At 46.1% G+C, this 21778-nt stretch overlaps 1 protein-coding gene across 10 annotated transcripts in view; it reads right to left on the minus strand.

Moving 5' to 3' along the window:
* Positions 1-21778, minus strand: part of acot7 (acyl-CoA thioesterase 7) — a 148280-nt gene that overhangs the window by 118392 nt on the left and 8110 nt on the right. For 8 of the 10 annotated variants that reach the window (XM_081348897.1, XM_081348895.1, XM_081348900.1 and 5 more), the window contains 2 exons: positions 20379-20496; positions 18500-18656 (listed from right to left, as the gene is read on the minus strand). In XM_081348897.1, coding sequence (XP_081205023.1) covers positions 18500-18656; positions 20379-20496 — 275 coding nt within the window. Of the gene's footprint in view, positions 1-18499; positions 18657-20378; positions 20497-21552; positions 21676-21778 lie in introns of those variants that run through there. The other 2 variants (XM_081348898.1, XM_081348903.1) reach the window with 2 other exon arrangements.

A 21778-nucleotide genomic window follows, 5' to 3' on the forward strand; every position in this document is an offset into this window, starting at 1 on the left:
ATATTCTGTTTAAATTCTAGAGGAATACACTGTGTTTACAGAGTAGACTGCTTTCCTATGCAGGTATCGCTCTGCAACTGCCGCCTGTGTTGGTGACACGTGACGTTAACTTAACATGACAGAAGCACATAAAGTATGCCCCCATTCCACTCGGTTCTCTGCGGCTCAGCACGAGCCTTTAAAGGGGCAGCACTGAGACAGCCTGAGAACACTCCACAGAGCCACCTTAACACAACACGCTAAGGACAATGACTGATTAACATGTACAGAGTTTGAAAATTAAACATTGATTGTGTGGACTGCTTCTTACATTGGATAAATTATGGAATATAATATTTATATATATATATATATTACTTGTCAAGGAATAATGTAGCAGTCATTTAAGAGTAACTTTAACAGCATCACTTCACTTAAAGCCTCTGTATACACCGCATTATATACAGGTCTTAATGCAAGCAATCTTAAGCAAGCTTAATGTGAGTTTGCTGTACGTATCCGGGTAAGGTTGGATAAAGTATTAACACTTCACTGAATAATCATAACACTTTAACTCATTATGCCTTTACACATTGTAATGCATTATATCTTTTAAAAAATAATTGTAATGACAGTTATAATACATTATAATACTTTTTTTATCACACAGCACAATGCCACAGATGTCGCAAGTTTTGAGGGAGCGTGCAATTGGCATGCTGACGGCAGGAATGTCCACCAGAGCTGTTGCCCGTGAATTGAATGTTCATTTCTCTACCATAAGTCGTCTCTCCAAAGGCGTTTCAGAAAATTTGGCAGTACATCCAACCGCCCTCACAACCGCAGATCACGTGCAACCACACCAGCCCAGGACCTCCACATCCAGCTATCTTCACCTCCAAGATCGTCTGAGACCAGCCACCAGGACAGCTGCTGCAACAATCGGTTTGCATAACCAAAGAATTTCTGCACAAACTGTCAGAAACCGTCTTAGGGAAGCTCATCTGCATGCTCGTCATCCTCATCTGGGTCTCGACCTGACTGCAGTTCGTCGTCGTAACGACTTGAGTGGGCAAATGCTCACCTTCGATGGCGTCTGGCACTTTGGAGAGGTGTTCTCTTCACGGATGAATCCCGGTTTTCACTGAAAAGGGCAGATGGTAGACAGCGTGTATGGCGTTGTGTGGGTGAGCGGTGGCCCATGGTGACGGTGGGGTTATGGTATGGGCAGGCGTATGTTATGGACAATGAACACAGGTGCATTTTATTGATGGCATTTTGAATGCACAGAGATACCGTGACGAGATCCTGAGGCCCATTGTTGTGCCATTCATCCATGACCATCACCTCATGTTGCAGCATGATAATGCATGGCCCCATGTTGCAAGGTTCTGTACACAATTCCTGGAAACTGAAAACATCCCAGTTCTTGCATGGCCAGCATACTCACCGGACATGTCACCCATTGAGCTTGTTTGGGATGCTCTGGATGGGTGTATACGACATACAATATATTATATTTATATATATATTATATATATATATATATATATATATATATACCCCTCCTTGAACTGCCACCTAACCGTGGTGGAGGGGTTTGAGTACCTGAAGGACCCTAGAAGCTATGTTGTCTGGGGCTATATGCCCCTGGTAGGGTCTCCCAAGGCAAACAGGTCTTAGGTGACAGGTCAGACTAAGAGTGGTTCAGAAATCCCTTATGATGAAGATAAATCCAAGCACTGTGACGTTGCCCGGCATGGCGCAGCCGGGGCCCCACCCTGGAGCCAGGCCCGGGGTTGGGGCTCGTATGCGAGCACCTGGTGGCCGAGCCTCCCCCCCATGGGGTCCGGCCGGGCTCAGCCCGAAAGAGCGACGTGGGGCCGCCCTCCCGCGGGCTCACCACCTACAGGAGGGACCGTAAGGGGCTGGGGCGTAGTGGATCGGACCACTCTGGAGTTGTCCATGGTGAGAGGTGGCGGGCTGGTGTGCCACCATGTGTTGGAGTTCAACCCGGTGAACGAGAGGGTCGCTTCCCTGCGCCTTCGGGTCGGGGATAGGTCTCTCACTGTCGTGTGCGCCTATGGGACCTTTCTTGAGGTCTCTGGGAGGGGTGCTGGAAAGTGCTCCAACTGGGGACTCCGTCATTCTACTGGGGGAATTCAACGCCCACGTGGGCAGAGACAGTGACACCTGGAGGGGCGTGATTGGGAGGAACGGCCCCCCTGATCTGAACCCGAGTGGTGTTCTGTTTTTGGACTTCTGTGCTAGTTACAGCTTGTCCATAACGAACACCATGTTCAAGCATAAGGGTGTCCATCAGTGCACATGGCACCAGGACACCCTAGGCCGGAGGTCAATGATCGACTTTGTGGTCGTTTCATCTGACCTCCAGCCGTATGTCTTGGACACTCAGGTGAAGAGAGGGGCGGAGCTGTCAATTGATCACCACCTGGTGGTGAGTTGGATCCGATGGCGGGGGAGGAAGCTGGACAGACTCGGCAGACCCAAATGTACTGTGAGGGTCTGTTGGAAACGTTTGGCCGAATCCCGTCAGAGAGATCTTTAACTTCCACCTCCGGCAGAGCTTCAACCGGATCCCGAGGTAGACTGGAGATATGGAGTCCGAGAGGACCATGTTCTCCACCTCCATTGTCGACGCGGCCACTCGGAGCTGTGGCCGTAAGGTCTCCGGTGCCTGTTGAGGCGGCAATCCTCGAACCCGGTGGTGGACACCGGAAGTAAGGGATGCCGTGAAGCTGAAGAAGGAGTCCTATCGGGCCTGGCTGGCTTGTGGGACTCCTGAGGCAGCTGACGGGTACCGGCAGGCCAAGCGGACTGCAGCCCGGGTGGTTGTGGAGGCAAAAAATCGGGCCTGGGAGGAGTTCGGTGAGGCCATGGAGAGGGACTACTGGTCGGCCTCGAAGAGAATCTGGCAAACTGTCCGGCGCCTCAGGAGGGGGAAGCAGTGCCCTACCAATACTGTTTTCAGTGGAGGTGGGCAGCTGTTGACCTCGGGGAAATCACACTTCTCAGCCTCCCCGGGAAAGTCGATGCCAGGGTACTGGAGAGGAGAACACGGCCGATAGTAGAACCTCAGATCCAGGAGGAACAGTGCGGTTTTCGTCCCAGTCGTGGAACACTGGACCAGCTCTATACCCTCTCCAGGGTGCTGGAGGGTTCATGGGAGTTTGCCCAACCAATCCACATGTGCTTGTGGACTTGGAGAAGGCATTCGACTGTGTCCCTCGCGGCATCCTGTGGAGGGTGCTCTGGGAGTATGGGGTCCGGGGCCCTTTGCTAAGGGCTATCCGGGCCCTGTACGACCTGAGCAGGAGCTTGGTTCGCATTGCCGGCAGTAAGTCAGACTTGTTCCCGGTGCATGTTGGTCTCCGGCAGGGCTGCCCTTTGTCGCCGGTTCTGTTCATAATTTTTATGGACAGAATTTCTAGGTGCAGCCAGGGGCCGGAGGGTGTCAGGTTTGGGGACCACATGATTTCATCTCTGCTCTTTGCGGATGATGTTGTCATGCTGGCCCCATCAGACCAGGACCTTCAGCATGCACTGAGACAGTTTGCAGCCGAGTGTGAAGCGGCTGGGATGAGAATCAGCGCCTCCAAATCCGAGGCCATGGTTCTCAGTCGGAAAAGGGTGGCTTGCCCACTTCAGGTTGGTGGAGAGTTCCTGCCTCAAGTGGAGGAGTTTAAGTATCTTGGGGTCTTGTTCACGAGTGAGGGAAGGATGGAACGGGAGATTGACAGACGGATCGGTGCAGCTTCTGCAGTAATGCAGTCGATGCACCGGTTTGTCATGGTGAAGAAAGACACATATAGAGAAATTTACCGGTCAATTTACCGGTCAATCTACGTTCCTACTCTCACCTACGGTCATAAGCTGTGGGTCATGACCGAAAGGACAAGATCCCGGATATAGGCGGCAGAAATGAGCTTTCTCCGCAGGGTGGCTGGGCGGTCCCTTAGAGATAGGGCGAGAAGCTCGGGAGGAGCTCAGAGTAGAGCCGCTCCTCCTCCACATCGAGAGGGGCCAGCTGAGGTGGCTCTGGCATCTTTTCCGGATGCCTCCTGGTCGCTTTCCTGGGAAGGGGGGGGTCTGGGCATCCCTGCTTAGACTGCTGCCCCTGCGACCCGGCACCGGATAAGCGGAAGAAGATGGATGGATGGATGGATATATATATATCCTACAATATTGTAGTACCGGGCTACTGACAAGCCAACCGCAGAGGAATGCAAGTAACCGCAGCAAACGCAATATTTGCGTTTTCTTTTTTCATAAGGCTATACCCTTCTTGTTTTGAACTTTGTGCATGTGTATTGAATGTTAAATTAGTTAAACAGTGAAACAGTGAATGAGAGATCGACTGCGCATGTGCGATTACCTGCGTCTGTCTTTGAGGTCAAGTCAAGTCATATATATGTGAAAAGGTTGCCGTGTCCAAGGAAAGCGAAATATTTGTTGTGTCATCCTTTTAACGTTTAAGAGTATTTACCATGAATGGCGTCAGCATCAGCGCTGGTCAGCATTCCACAGCATGAGGAAGCCGCAGGAAAAAAAGAGTCAATGAATCAATGCCATTGGTCTCTATTAAAGATCCCATATTGTCAAAACTGAAATTTCCTGACTTTTTCATGATAACAGAGGTCTAGGGGCTATGAAACTACCATATAAGTTTCAAAACAGTCAATCCACAGACAAATGCACACAGCCTGCATAAAGTAGCTGAGCCTTTTCACGAGCCGTTGTGACTTCCATATAAATGTGATGTCAGAACTACTCAGTCACTGCCTTCAGTCACCACCCCGAGCACTGCCCACCGTCAGGAAACTACATCATTGAACAGGTTTCCGAACAACATTAATATAAGAGAACAGTGGCTCATGTTTATTTATTCAGAAACGCCACAACAATTTAGTTCGACCTTAAACGTCTGTTCTGCATATTTCACAATTGACTGCTTCGTTAATCAGGCACAGTTCAATGCCAGTTTTTCAAAGAAGCTACTCCTCAAAGATGCTGCAGTCCCTACAGTTCATAGTTTTACACGTTTACCATGGGCGTCAATTGCAGCATATGTTCTCGTGTTCTGTGTGCATCTTTGCACATGTACCACAAGTACACCTTTTACAGAAAAAAGTAACATTGAAAAAGAAATTGTAGCACGTCAACTTACTGTATCAGTAGGAAAGCAATAGTTAAATCGCTCTGCATTCAGTGTCTGTCTGCTAACGTTACATTATAAAGCAGTTATGTGTTTCAAAATCAGTGTATAACTAGCTATCAACAAAAAAAAGTCTGAGTTTGTTTACAGACAGTTAGCGTTTGTTTACAGACAATTAGCGTTAACGTTAAATCTGCGTACAGCATTGATGTAATGGTAATTATAATACTCTTACAATAACACAGAAAGTACGTTATTATACATGTACAAATCCGACTTGAACATATAAGGCCGGATAACATTTCCCTCAGCAAAGTCCATCATTACAGGTGTTTTATTTACCTTACTTGTGAGCATCACCAAGCCACAGCAGGCTACAGCATGCATGACACTAGTTACCTTTGGTTGGCCTGGCCGTGCGTCACTCAGAAAACAACCGGCCAATCAGAAGAGAGGCTCATGAATATTAATTACAAAGGGCAAAATCGGCCTGTTCTTAGCAGAGTTCCTGAGAAAGGAGCTGTAAAAAATATATTGGGATGGTTGTTGGTACTTATACAGCAAATATATATTCTTAAGGACATCAAAACCTAAAATAAAACTTCAGAAAGGTATACAATATGTGACCTTTAAGTGAAGCATCAGCTTCAGCATTACCCATGCAACGCATTGCTGGTCAGCTGAGCCTTGAAAAATGGAGCTCAAAGCTAAAAATAATTAAAACCTTGTTTAATTACATCTATATTTTAATGAATCAGCGTTTTTGAATGTGTTCGTTGAACGAACGGTCTAATGACTCACACAAAGACAGTCCGTTGCTGGAACAATGTGCGCGCTGAGTGACAGCCTCTCAATGCGCAATGAGTTGTTCAATGAGTTCCCACATGGGACCTAGCAGTGGTTCTCTAAGGGCTGGTCGAGGCCCCTTCGAACCTCTGGAGTCGGCTGAGACCAAGATCCCTCCCTCAAGGTAGCTTTTTTATTAGCCATTACTTCTCTGAGGAGAGTAGGAGACCTTCAGGTGCTCTATATGTCTGATGGGTGCCTGGAGTTTGCTCCAGGCAACATTAAGGCCATCTTGCATCCCAGGCCGGGCTATGTGCCTAAAGTGCCATCTAATGTGGCACGGCATACGGTTCTGCAGGCTTTTCATCCTCCACCTTAAGTGACTGCAGATGAAGAAAGACTTAATTTACTCTGCCCTGTCAGAGCTCTCAAGTTCATGTCCAGAGGTCTTCTTCATGGCGGAAGTCAGACCAGTTGCTGGTGTGCTTCAGGTAGCCCAAGAAGGGGCTTCCCGCATCCAAACAGACCATCAGTAACTGGGTTGTTCAGGCTATCTCTATGGGCTACAGGGCTCCAGACTGCGACCAAAATTTGAGAGTGTGCGACTAAATTTTACATCCAGTCGCACATGTGCGACCAGTAAATTTCATCTCGTTCATAGTGGGCGACAACCGACGTCGCGTCTGCGATGCTTTGTTTACGACATCACGACAAGAAGACTAGCATGTTTAATTTTTTAACGGTCCTCCATGAAGGGTTCCGAGTGAATGAGTGTGTGTGTGTGTGTGCGCGCGAGTGAATGAGTGTGTGTGTGTGTGTGTGTGTGGGTGCGCCCGCGCGCAAGTGAGCGAGTAAGTGAGCGAGCGAGCGAGCGAGAGAGAGTGAGAGAGTGTGTGCGCGAGTGAGTGAGTGAGTGAGTGTGTGTGTGTGTGCGTGCATGCGTTAGTCTATGTGCGTGTATGTGAGTGAGTATGTGTGTACATGTGCGAGTGAATATGTATGTGAGACGGCTCGAGATGACTGGTCGTAAAGCAATGTGTAGTCTGACAATGTTTCTTGTCCAGGACATGACAAGATTTTTAGGAGTCGAAATCGTGTAATCTGATACATTGACTATAGTAACAGACAAAAAAATTGCGTATTCTGAACCAGGCATAACTATAACTATGGTATACTGTGGTTATGAAAGTAGCCTACACATCTTTTTACAGCACTTCAAAACTATATCCTATTAAAATGTTTTTTTTTTAATGTGTCGACCAAAACATTTTTGTTCATCCTTTAAAGATTGTCTCTATTTATAAAACAAAGTTTCAAGAAGTAGGAAAACTCACACTTATTTTTTTTTAAAGAAGACTAAATTACCATTGTAAACAGCTGCTGAGGGTGCTTATTGGCTATTTTCACTCCCTAATATCTATTTTGTCACTCATTTTGCTTTTGAAATAATATTAAGACATTATGAAGGATAATAATTAAATTTAACTTTATCTATACACCTCAAATTTAGCTCAGTGCTTTGTCATCCCACAGTGCTACCAAATACTTTCTGTAGAACTTAGAGCCGCGGCCCTCAGATGTTAGTCTGGAGCCCTGTGATCTTAAAATAAAACTGCACCATAATTTCTGTATTATCATAATTTATTATCAAAGCATTTGTCTGTAATAGTTATTTAGGGGGAAAATGTGAAGGTGTGCCCCTTAATTTTCTGCTTGCGCTCCTAAAATTTTAAGTCAGGGGCTACAGCGCTCCTAATAAAAAAAGTTAGTCTGGAGCCCTGGGCTATCAGGTGGGCAGCTTGCCTTCACCTTTGGACATGAGGGCTCATTCAACCAGAGGCATTGCATCCTCTAGAGCCCTCCTTTCAGCGACCCGGATCCAAGAAGTGTGCGATGCAGCAGGATGGGCCACCCCTCATACTTTTATCAGATTCTATAGCCTGGACATTCCTTCTACACCAGGCACTCTAGTGCTCTCGTCCTAAGTGTGCCTATGTGCAGCTTCACACTGGGACAGGCAGGGCTCGTTGTGGCATAGTGGGTACTCATTCCCCAAAGTGTCGTAGTCGACGCAGTTCGAGTTCCCTCGCTGCGTCCCTCCTGCCTTCCCCTGCCTGGGAGTGACTTGCTTCATCGCAGAAGCTAACTCTGTTGTGTGCTGGCGTCCCTCTGTAGCTTCCGTGTATGCCATCACGTTACGTCATGATGCAGCACCAATCAGGACTGGATTAGTTTCATTCATACTTCAGATGCGTTACGCTAAGGGCGTTTCCCAAAGTGTTGTAGTCGATGCAGTGTCTCGTACGACACAGTCGTAACCCGAGACGTTTTCCTTGTCATTTAGCCCTCAGCCTTATCTTTTATATTTAAGAGTGTTTGTTTCATTGTATTTTTTGTTATTTTCTATGTTGATATTAGGGCTGGGGTAAACGATTATTAATTAAACGATTAGTCGGGCGATCATTTTATCGATTAGTCGACTAATCTAACGACTAATTGGAATTAATTATCCTGTCTGTTATTCGCATATCTCTGTCAAACCGTTACTCCGATGGATTTTAAACTCGACAGCTGTCTGGGCACGAGTAAGTGCAGTGCCAAGTTTGACGTTGTTTGGATGAGAAATGCAAAAGACATGTTAAATATATCGGTAAAAGAAGCACTTAGAAGGTTGTGGTTTAAAAATAAACATTCTGACATAAACACACTGTCGGCTACAATGTTTACTTCTGAATAATATAGTATAAACGTGATAAATCCATTTGGATTAATTTGAGTAAAAAGTGTTTTCTTTACCAAGAAAGTGGCAAGATGAAAACCACTATTTTCTGTTTCAAACTTTCACATAGCATCTTTAGGTTATAATAACATAAATAATTCAAATCCAGATTTTGATTTTCAAAGATTTATTATAAAAACATTTTTTTTCCCAAAAATGCAATAAATTCATGACAGGTTTTTTTTTTAAATGCAATTAATCCATTGAATCAATATAAAAGTTATTTTTCATATTGAAACTGTTGAAAATACACAACAAAGTAAGTTGATCCACATATGACAGCCTCTGAACTCGGTCAATACTAATCTACATTCAAGGCTACATTCAATCAGCCATCGCTAAGAAATACCTTCTGAACTTTTTTGACGGCGATCAGCTGTAAAATGGCTTAGGTCCTGCTCGGTTTTCGTTGACTTTGAGTACAAGAATTAAAAGTTTTTTAAAAGATCCCCTGGGGTTAACGTGTCAGCATTCGACAGAAGTTTGACGCTGTCGTGTGAGAACAAGCAACAGTCGGCATTTCTCTTCCTCCCGCGTGCCTCATCTTCTTAATCTCCTCACGTAAATGATTAGATTTCGATGGCTTACGTTTCTTCCCTACGGCAGAATCCACCACAGGTTCATCAATGCCGTCAAATGTATTAATTTTTTGGTTTGTTTGTTGATCAAAAAGTGCAAAGTAGATAAGGAAAACGTACTCGGTTACTAATGTAACCTCGGTTCTCTCTAGAAGAGGGAACGAGTATCGCGTAAGGTTAGCTTACGCATCGGGAAAGTCTTCTTTCTTCGAGATCTGAAGCCAAAAAATTATCCTTAATTTTGTATTCATTGTCAACGCAGTGCAGCAGCCGACAGACCTAGGCAGGCTGTATAAGCGTGCTCATTGGCTGCTCGGTGGCAACTGCTTAAGCCTATCGGTGAGCGCTCTGAACGCGGCAACCAATGAGGGCGCTTCGCGCCCTCCACACCCTTCTAACCGTCAGAATGGGTGTGGCCAGCGTGTATATATTCAGCGCTCACAGGCTAAAATTCTGGTTTTCGCAGTCTGAAGCGCAAAAGCTCGTGGCGCGACACGGCAGGTTACGCAATACTCGTTCCCTCTTCTAGAGAGAACCGAGGTTACATTAGTAACCGAGTACGTTCTCTTACGAGAGGTCTCTCGTATTGCGTAAGGTTAGCTTACGCATCGGGAACCCTTTGTCAACGCCGTGTGCGCCGAGCATCCAGCCCATGAATCCCAGGGAAACCGGGGAAAACACTCTGCTGGGAAATGTGGCCGGTCGGAGAGACGGGCCAGCGCAGTACAGGCACTTCATGCAGCATATGAAATAGAGCGGCGCGGCCGGTCTATAAACATATAACAGTACAAACAGTAGGGCCAGCAGAGCGAGCCCATACAGTACATAAGCACTCATAAGGGTAGGAGAAAAACGACATAGTCGGTCTCACATGAAGAGAAAAAATTCCCACGCGACAGAGAATAATACGGGCGGCCAGCAGCGCGGGCCAGCAGCGCGTAACGGGAAATAGGAAACAGAGCGGATCAGCCGGTCTGAGTCAAACACTTCACCCTGAGTATAGTACCAGAATAGCGCCAGCATATGAACGTAGTCTGCACACGAGAAATGGGCAGAGCATACATGTCACTTATACTGACAGTATTTTTGCCTGTAGGGCAGAAACTTTCAGGTTATAAAACCTCACGAATGTTGACGGGGAGGGCCCAGCCTGCCGCCATACAAATATCGTGAATAGAAATTCCGCTGGACCAGGCCCACGACGAGGCCATGCCTCTAGTGGAGTGGGTTCTGATGCCCAATGGGCACTGCAGGTGTCTGGAGGCATAAGCTGCTGCTATCGCGTCCACTATCCACCTGGACAAGCTCTGCTTCGAGGCGGCAAGACCCTTGGTGCGTCCGCCGAAGGAAACAAAGAGCTGCTCTGAACGCCTGAAAGCGGCGGAGCGCGTGATGTAAACTCTCAGCGCCCGGACAGGGCATAGGAGGTTATCACTGTCCCCACTATCGGATGCTGGCAGAGCCGAGAGGGAAATGACTTGTGCCCTAAACGGGGTTCCAATCGCTTTGGGGATGTAACCGTGTCTCGGTCTGAGAATGACTTTCGAGTCATTCGGCCCGAACTCAAGACATGCAGGGCTAACAGATAGCGCGTGCAAATCACCCACTCGTTTGACTGAAGACAGAGCTATCAGAAAAACGTTTTTTAAGCGACAGATACTTTAGATCCGCGGATTCAAGCGGTTCAAAGGGAAAAGCCTTTAGGGCCGCTAGGACCAAGGACAGATCCCACGAGGGAACCGAGGGGGGCCGCGGGGGATTCATCCGTCTAGCTCCTCTGAGGAAGCGGATAATGAGCTCATTCCTTCCCATTGCCCGGCCGCGCGTCGTCTCAGAGAACACTGCAATAGCGGCCACATATACTTTGAGCGTGGAAGGGGATCTGCCCTTTTCCAACAGCTCTTGTAAGAAGGAGAGCACCCACGGGACCCCGCATGCGCGCGGATCCCAGTTTTTAGTAGCGCACCATTTAGAAAACACCGACCATTTAGACGCGTAGAGCCGTCTCGTGGAGGGGGCTCTCGACTGTGTGATCGTGTTCACGACCCCTTCTGACAGGTCAACGGGTATCAGTTGATCACCCATGCATGCAGCGACCAGCGCTCTGGATGGGGATGCCAGATCGATCCACCGGCTTGGGAGAGGAGATCCTTTCTCACCGGGATCGGCCATGGGGGTGAGTGCGACAGCCTCACTAGCTCTGGGTACCAAGTTTGGTTTTCCCATCGCGGGGCTATAAGCAGCACTGAGTGATGCGTTTCTCTGATCCTCGAAATGACCTGTGGCAACAGGGAGATCGGAGGAAAAGCATACAGCGGGAGGCTGGGCCATGTCTGGGACAGCGCGTCCTCGCTCTTTGAATAAAACTTCGGGCATTGAGCATTGTCTTTGACGCAAAGAGGTCGATTTCCGCTCTGCCGAATAGGCGCCAGAGAAACTGGAAGGTCTGGGGGTGCAGAGACCATTCTCCCGGGGGAATGTTGTCCCTGGACAGTCTGTCTGGACCGACATTCAGGTGGCCCGGCACGTGCGCGGCTCTCAGCGAGCGCAGCGAGCGGTAAGCCCACACGAGAAGGCGTTCTGTCAGCCTGCACAGATTCCTGGATCTGACACCGCCCTGTCGGTTCACATAGGATACCACGGAGGTGTTGTCCGAGCGGACTAGCACATGGTGATCCCGTATGAATGGGAGGAAGCGCCTGAGCGCGTTCTCGACCGCCATCATCTCCAAACAGTTTATGTGGAGGCATTTTTCCCGGTCTGACCATAGGCCAAAAGCCGGTTTGCCCTCGAACAGAGCGCCCCAGCCTGAGGTGGAAGCGTCCGTCGAGATAATTTGCGGTGTGAGATAGCTCCCATTGTCACTTCCGCTGGTACCAGTCGGCCGCTAACCAGGGCTTCAGAGCTGAAACGCAGCTCTGAGACACTCTGATGCGAACACCGCCAGAAGCCCATGCTCTGTGAGGCACTCGGGCATTCAGCCAGCGTTGTAGCGGGCGCATTCGTAAAAGACCCAGCCGAAGCACTGCTGCGGCTGAGGCCATACAACCCAGTAACCTCTGAAATGTTTTGAGAGGTACGGTGCTGCCCGGCCGGAGGGACGCGGCCAGGCGTCGAATGCAGCGCGCGCGCTGTGTCGACAGGCGGGCCGTGTACGGATATACCTGACCGTCGAAGGCGAATCTCAAGAATGGCCTGTGACGGGGTATTATCTGGATCTGAAAGTACGCGTCTTTTAGATCGATAGATATAAACCAGTCCCTCAGGCGAATTTGCGCGAGAATTTGTCTGGTTGTGAGCATTTTGAACGGTCTTCTCATAAGAACCTTGTTCAAACGTCTCAGATCCAAAATTGGTCTGAGAGCTCCGTCCTTCTTGGGAACGAGGAAATAACGGCTGTAAAAGCCCGACTCGCTCATGGAAGGAGAAACCGGTTCTATAGCCCTTTTGCACAGAAGTGTAGCTATTTCTGCTCGAAGTAGATGTGCTACTTCCACATTCACTCTGGTCTCGATACGCGCTTGAAAGCGCGGAGGGCGGCGAGCGAACTGCAGAGTATAGCCCTGTTTTACTGTGCTTAGCACCCGTTCTGATGCGCCTGGAATAGCTTCCCACGCTTTAGCGTGTGCAGCCAGGGGCAGAATGGCCTCCGGGCTCTGATCGTCGCGCATCGCGTGCTCGAGAGCTCGAAACGGCGCGCGCGCTCTTGGTGCTTAGATACGGCGGATCGCACGCAGCGATAGCTGGCCGTTTTACACACAGTGTCCCGGTGGCTTTAGACGGGGAACATATAGTGTGAGGCGCGACGCGCGATGGCGGCGTCGGGGGCGAAAATGTTCGTTAGTATGTGTGAGCGCTCGAGGGCGGGCACAGGACTTACATTCAGGGGCGGGCGCGGCGCGCGCGCTCTTAGTGCTTAGATACGGCGTATCGCACGCAGCAATAGCTGGCCGTTTTACACACAGTGTCCCGGTGGCTTTGGACGGGGAACATATAGTGTGAGGCGCGATGTCGGCGTCGGGGCGAAAATGTTAGTTAGTATGTGTGAGCGCTCGAGGGCGGGCACAGGACTTACATTCAAAACATGACCGGTCGTGGGAGGCCGTGTGACAGAGCGGGCAGTGAGTAGGTGTGGGCACGGAGAAGTGGACACGTGACCTACTTCTAACACTAAAGCGGCTTTTGCCTGCTTCATGAGAGTGGGCTCTGTGAGAGACACGGGATGTATAGTGCTTGTGTACAGGGGTGAGCACAGAAACGTGGGCACATTCACTGTACCAGAAACACATACGGCGTCAGCCGTGCAACCAGACATTTTGCTCTTTTGAAATTTCTTTGGATGCGCGCAGGCGAGCGGGTAGATATACCGGCTCGTTGACTGCGAGCTAAACAGCTGCAGTAGCCGTGGCAACGGGGACTGACAGTGCGTGAAGCTTCGACGGTGGTCCAGCCGCAGAGCTGCGGGGCTAACCGTCTTTTCTTCTCTCGTGTTTAGACGCTCATAAATACTCGAGCACCCTGAGTAGGTGTGGTGCGAGAGGCGGGTTCGCTTTCTGTAAGTAAGAAAGACTAGCCGCAAGCTCGGAGAAGCAAGCAGCATAAATTTTTATCTGCCCCGAGAGCTGGGATCGAACGCGGATCTCCCGCACGAAAGCGTATGATTCTGCCACTGAGCCACAGGGGAAAACACATTAGCTTTCGGTTAGCACGAGCATATAAAAAGCGACCTCATGTGTCGCGTCGGCGTTTGTTTGCAGGCGTGCGTGTGTTTAAAACAGGCTCGTTTACTGCAATAGTAATATTTCCAGTCGCCTGAACTTAAGAGGGGACTGAGAAATGTGTGAGAATTGGCGGTTGTCCAGCCGTAGCGAGACTAACACACTCTCTTATCTTTTTGCCGGTGAATGAGGCGCGCACGCTGAACGCTGCTCGTGACCGTCCGCTTCGTCATCCCTTGAACGGCGCAATCTGCGCGGCCCAACGAGGGAGAGAGCGGGCTTGCTTTCTGTATGTAAGAAAAACTGGCCGCGAGCTCGGAGAAGCGAACAGCATAAATTTTTATCTGCCGCGAGAGCGGGGACCGAACCCGGGTCTCTAGCTTGACAGTCTAGGATTCCGCCACTGAGCCACAGGGGCGAATACATTAGTACTCGGTTAGCGTCATCATGTCTTGTGACAGCGTTTGCTTGCAGGCGAGCGTGTATTCATAACAGGCTCGTATACTGCAATAGTAACAATTCCAGTCGCCTGAACTTAAGAGGGGACTGAGAAATGTGTGAGAAATGGAGGTTATAGTCCAGGCCACGGCGGGACGAAAACACTCTGTTCCCCTTTCACCGGTGTGTGACGCGCGAGGACGGAGTAGCTTTCTTGTAACGTAAAGAGAGCTCCAAGACCGTCCGCTCCTGCCATCCCTTGTGAGCGGCGCAGTTTGCGCGGCTCGAACAGAGGGAGAGGAAACTCGCTCCGAGACCGTCCGCTCCTGCCATCCCTTGTGAGCGGCGCAGTTTGCGTGGCTGGAACAGAGGGAGAGGAAACTCGCTCCGAGACCGTCCGCTTCTGCCATCCCTTGTGAGCGGCGTAGTTGCACGGCTCGAACAGAGGGAGAGTACGGGTATCTATCACATTCGCCTCATCTCCTGACGCGGCGGCGGCGCGGGCGAGAGCCGGCGGTTGAGCGGCCGGGAGGGAGAGGGCGAGAGAGAGCTCGAGGGAGAGGTTCCGGCGAGCTCCTCAGTCACAACAGTCTCCGGTGGTCGCTGCGAGCGGCGCTTCTTATTGCGCGGCCCGGCAGGGACAGGCGGAGAGCGCAGAGAGGTGGCGGTCTCCGTTGCTGAGCGGGGCGCGACACGAGCCGCAGGAAAAACGAGGCGTTTTTACAAAAACGCCTCGTGCTCTTTTATAATACACACAGTAACAGTAATAATGTAAAGGATATGTCGCCGGATAGCGTAGCAGGCACGGATGGCTGAAGGCGGCGAAGACGGCCGGCTTCCTCAGGCGCTGTCCTAAGCTTGCTGGTCGCTGGTTTCAACGGCGGCGGCTCTCAAGATCCAGCAATGCGAAGAGCGTCGCTGAAGACAAGAAAATCAGAATTTTAGCCTGTGAGCGCTGAATATATACACGCTGGCCACACCCATTCTGACGGTTAGAAGGGTGTGGAGGGCGCGAAGCGCCCTCATTGGTTGCCGCGTTCAGAGCGCTCACCGATAGGCTTAAGCAGTTGCCACCGAGCAGCCAATGAGCACGATTACAGCCTGCCTAGGTCTGTCGGCTGCTGCACTGCGTTGACAATGAATACAAAATTAAGGATAATTTTTTGGCTACAGATCTCGAAGAAAGAAGACTTTCCCGATGCGTAAGCTAACCTTACGCAATACGAGAGACCTCTCGTAAGAGAACTAGGATGACGGGTGTCAGAGCGCCACCGTTACTGTTTACAATGCGTGGAATGGTGCGCTGTGATTGGTTGAGCGGATTTATGGCATTCTGCAGAGAAAGAAGACTGGCGTTTGTCGCGGTTTGGAAAGAAAGGGAGAAAACATGACAGAATAACACGGCGGGCGGTGTGTGTGTGGCGAGCTGTACCTCCGGGAATGGTGCAAAATAGTGCTGGGCGGTTTGACCAAAAATCAACATCACGGTTTTTTTCTAAATTATACCGGTTTCACGGTTTTTACCGGTTTTTTTTTTTGTGTTTTTTTTTTCAAGCATGATGGGTGTTTACCACATTTTCTACTGAGTGAGAGAGGAAATAGTGCAGTAGATTTACTTATAATGCCCTATTTTATTGTCATGAGTGAATATTATAGAAAAAATCCACACTAATATTAATAATACAGGTTTGCAAGGCTGTTTACAAAGAGGTGCCAGCAGGACGCGCTTTAGGAGCGGCAGAAACAGTGGTTTCCCCGGTAACGGCTGTACACAAAGCAGCAACGCTCATAAACACTGCTTTATCAGGAAAGATAAAGAAAGATTCAATCGTAATAACAAAGAAACTTTTCTAAAGACCGTCAGTTCACTTCAGATACGTTAATACAGTATAAAAACACGCGCGCCGCGAGAAAAAAGACACTCTCACCCCCACACGTCTCGTGCCCATTCTAGTCAATGCTTCGCTAAATATAGGCGCCTAGTCTATTTTGACGCACCGCATGGAGGACGGAATAAAACCTTGTCGCAGCTGTAATGCGCCGCAGACGTGTGTTGTAAATGAGGGGTGAGACTGTGTCGCGCAGCGCCGCGTTCCGATTAAAGCGACATACACCGGTTTTGCGGTATATTAAAAATTCATATCGTAACAAAAATAAACACCGGTATTCGGTATGAACCGGTAAACTGCCCAGCACTAGTGCAAAAAATAAATAAATAAATAAAGCGTTGACGCAAAAAATATGACGTCGACGTCATCGACACACCGCTACAGCACTAGTTGATATATTATTGTTGATTAACTGTGATTCCTTTTTCGTGTGAAACAACATTTTATGGTACGCTCACTGTTAATTTTAATGTGATTTGAATTAATAAAGAACCTTTTTGTACAGTATTCATGTCTCTGTTCCTTACTAGTGCATAGAACCTGTGTGCCTTAAATTAGAATTTAGCTTCAGTCATTCTCTGTGAGATGTCAGAGTGGCGTAGTCAGTTCTCTTAAAGCTGTATTATTCTATTCCTAGTTGTTGGGCCTTAGCACCCTCCCTATGTTGGCCCCTGCTACAATTGCAAGTGATCAAATGTGGCGACTCCTAAGCGGAGGGAGCCCAGAGGTGTCTTGTTTGTAGCGGCTTCAGCAGTCACTTCCTCCATTACTACTAACTGGGTACTTCGCCCACGCCAAGCTGGATCACTTTTTGCCACGACAACCCTGTTGCTGTGGTAACAACGTGTCTTGGGGATAGTGCCTTTCTTTTAGCCGTACAAGTTTCTTCTTCTCTTATAATATTTTTTTTTTTTTTCTTTGATACACTATCTGTCAAATAAATACATTTCAAGGTGATCAGGTCGGTTTTCTATTATAAAGCACCATATTTCTCTATATGTGTCTAAAGTTCACATTAGCATCACATTATATTCAGATTAGTTAAAGTGTTTATTGAGCTATAGCTCCCTCTTGAGATGAGGTCAGAGAAAGACAAATTATCTAGAATCAGCTTTTGCAATATTTGTTTCAATAAACAGTTATAAACTATGTTACTCACATGAATAAGGCAAAGCACCTCGTATTTCCAACAATAGGGTGTTTGGCTCCTTTGAAATGAGCTATAAATTGCTACTTTCGTAGTCAACATGAAATTGCATTTGCAGCTCATTTTACTAATATAATGAGATATGCTGGGCTGACTGTTGTTTGGCAGTGTCTCAAACCACACTGAACTTTGACACAGGACTCTTGAATAATAAAAGATAACCTTTAACCCAGAAAAATGAATGTGCACAATGGCAAAACACCTATTTTAACTAGCTTCAATGAAATCGCAAATATTCATGCAAGCTGATGCCATCTTTAGATTAATTTAGTACATAGTTATCACATTTTATCAAAATTCCTTGCATTTTGTGTTAGTATCTATTATGGTTTTAAGGTTTTTAGTCCTGCATTCTTGTTTAGTTTAATCTATTGTAATTTATGTTACACTAACTGTAATTGTGAGGACTACATCCTTATTATTTAAAAAAAAAAATTCATAAATATATTTAAAAAAAAAATAGCCAGAGGTTGACATTACAGCTGCTTAAAAATAACAATGTTTTTATAACACCTCAGAGCTACAGTGTTTACACTTTTCTTAATTATTAAATGAGTAGATGTGAAGATGGATCATGTAAGGTTTTATGTCAATCATATTTAATGGCACGATTTTGGTTTGATTATGCAAAAACTGTGAATGAGCTAAGAGAGCTGTGGCGGAGGGGAACGTTTTTATTGAAAAACAACTTTGTGTGGTTCACACACAAGTCAATAACATAATTTCTAAAGACTTGAAATATAGTGCATTTCCTACTGTATATGGAAAACTATCATGAGGTTTTTTTGTGTGTTTCTGTTATTTTAAGAGCTTGACAGCCTTTGTTCACTATATGCTATCAATGTATGGAACATGAACATACATTTTGTTCCACAACAGGAGCGTCAGTAAAATGACAGAACTTTCATTTGAACTATTTATGAACTATTTAAGCAATCCTTTCACTGACCTGTGACTATGTTCTCTGAGAGAACATTGATCTGCACCTCGACTGAGTGTTTGGAGGTGTAGGTAATCTCAGCACTGACATGGGCTACTTCACCGATGAACATTGGGTACAGGAAGTCTGTGCGCTCCACCCGGGCCAAAGCAGCTAAACAGTGATCCTATTTGACAAAGGAAATTGTCATTTATTTGCACTTTACTAACAGGATACTACAACTCAGTGTCTGAATCAATAGATACATTTGAAATGTGTGTGTACATTGTGCTACATACTTGTAGTGCCCTCTACTGGCTACAGCAGACAATGGCCATTTTTTAGCAAAAGGCTTGATTTAAAGGAATAGTTCTCTTAAAAACGAAAATTCTGTCATTATTTACTAATGAATTTATTTCTTCTGCTGAACAGAAAAGAAGATATTTTGAAGAGTGTCGGTAACCAAACAGTTCCTGGACCCCATTGATGTCCATAGTACTTTTTTTCCCTACTATGGAAGTCAATGTGGTCCATCAACTGTCTGGTTACCGACACTCTTCAACATAACTTCCCTTGTGTTCAGCAGAAGAGAGAAATTCATACAGTTTTGAAACAACTTGAGGGTCAGTAAATGATGACAGAATTTTCATTTTTAAGTGAACTATTCCTTAAGGTGAAAGAAAAAAATATTTATCACATTTTTTAGATTTTTAAAGATTTAAGTATATATTTAAGCATTTATACTAAAATGATGTAAAAATACTTTACTATGTAAATAATATATAATTTTTTTCACATTACAGTAATGAGAAAGATATTTTGCATTAAAGGGTTAGTTCACCCAAAAATTAAAATTATGTCATTAATGACTCACCCTCATGTCGTTCCAAGCCCGTAAGACCTCCGTTCATCTTCGGAACACAGTTTAAGATATTTTAGATTTAGTCCGAGAGCTTTCTGTTCCTCCAATGAAAGTCAATGGACGGCATACTGTCCATGTCCAGAAAGGCAATACAGACATCCTCAAAGTAGTCCATGTGACATCAGTGGCTCAATCTTAAGTTTATCAAGTGACGAGAATACTTTTTGTGCGCAAGAAGTAAACAAAAATAACGACTTTATTCCACTATTCATTTCCTTCTCTCTGGGCCTCAAGTGAGTTCACGTAGTGTTTTTGCGTAGCGCGTCTGTGTTGTACGTCACACGTAGGCTCACTATTGGCCGACGCTGGTCATGTGTGATGCGTGATGCGTGTGACGTACAACACAGACGCGCTGTGCAAAAACACTACGTGAACTCACTTGAGGCCCAGAGAGAAGGAAATGAATAGTGGAATAAAGTCGTTATTTTTGTTTACTTTTTGCGCACAAAAAGTATTCTCGTCGCTTGATAAACTTAAGATTGAGCCACTGATGTCACATGGACTACTTTGATGATGTCTGTATTGCCTTTCTGGACATGGACAGTATGCCGTCCATTGACTTTAAATGGAGGAACAGAAAGCTCTCGGACTAAATCTAAAATATCTTAAACTGTGTTCCGAAGATGAACGGAGGTCTTACAGGCTTGGAACGACATGAGGGTGAGTCATTAATGACATAATTTTCATTTTTGGGTGAACTAACCCTTTAATGCAATGAGAATCTGTGCAGTAAAAGGCAAATAAAAAAAATTGAATGGTCTTAAAATGGCCATAGCTGATATGGCAGCAAAATATGACTACTCATTTCTTGAGAGGCTTTGTGAGTTACACCGATCACTTGTCAAAATCAGAATGTCCATCAGTTACATCTTTACCATGCTCATCTGTTCTAGAAAAGCACAAAATACATCACACTTTATATATAAAAAAGATAGTGGTTCCAATGTTGAACTGTAAGACTAAAGGGTATCAGGAAGAGGAACTCACCCCGTTTTGAGAATTGCAATGGCGTGTGCTAATGATGCAACCTGCTTCCTCAATCATCTTCAGGATAGTGCCACCATGAACATTACCAACAATGTTGGCATCATCAGGACGCATGATCCTGAAAGATTTATAAAAAATGTTGTTTTAAAAACCTTTACATATAATTTCTAGGCTTCATAGAGATTTATTTATTGATGTCCAAATTCAGTATTGACCTATAGACCAACATGTAGATGTATACTTTTGAATAAATTACTGTAACAATTCAAGTGTTCACAATATTATTAAATTAGCCTACATTATCTTTTTATACATCTGCTGCACACATACAGTATTTATTTATTGATGTCCAAATTCACTATTGACCTATAGACCAACATAGAGAGGTATACTTTTGAATAAATTACTGTAACAATTCAAGTGCTCACAATATTATTAAATTACATTATCTATCTTTTTATATATCTTCTGCTGCACACATGTACAGTAAACAGGAGGGAACTTTGAAATAGCCTACATAGGCCTAGATCACACTGACTCAATCCCCAGGCTACAAGACTCTAATGATTCATACAGTATATGACTACAAGCATTACTATAGTAAATAATTATATTTATATGAGCTCCCAGCCCTATTGTCAAGCCGTAATTGAAACTTTTTGCTGTTTACATTACTCATTCTCTGTGTTTGCGCATTCCAAACAGTTTGTCAGTCGGAGATGCAACATTTGATCCTATATATTTTATTATATATTTTCAACTACTCTAAAAATGGACTGTCACATACAGTAGGAGGTCTATTGGTGTCATCATAAAAGGCATACGTTGGAAAAAAAAGCATTCAAGTACAAATGACACAACAAATGACAACATACAGTGAAACAAAAACAGACATTATAACATCAACAACCAGTTTGGGGAGAAATTCTGCCAAGTCATATTATACCAAACCATACCCTATCATATTAAACTTCTTATAAACCTCCATGAAACAACAAAAGTTATGAAAAGTTCACTTAATTGTTTTGTTGAACATAAAAATCCATGTCAAACACAATATTACAAACACACAAAACTGAAAATCTGGAAGAACATGAGGGAGTCTATGTCTGGATTAATATGAAAAAGTGTGTGCTTAGAAGAGTATGATGATGTGTCAGTAAGTCAACTCTACCTGCTGAGCTCATAAAGAGAAGCCATGACTTAAAAGTTAGACGAGAGAGTCTTGAGAAGTTCCCAACACAACAGTGACTATCAGCGATAGTAACATCCTTTCTTTCATTTCCTCCATCACATCAACTCATTCATGACATCATCTCCACACTCATTCAGACTCCACCCACCACCTTCATTCAAATTCTGTGCGTCCTCAATCAGTTCACTAGCAATGACACATTCAC

Source organism: Scardinius erythrophthalmus (genome assembly GCF_964197995.2).
Source record: "Scardinius erythrophthalmus genome assembly, chromosome: 20".
NCBI lineage: Eukaryota > Metazoa > Chordata > Actinopteri > Cypriniformes > Leuciscidae > Scardinius > Scardinius erythrophthalmus.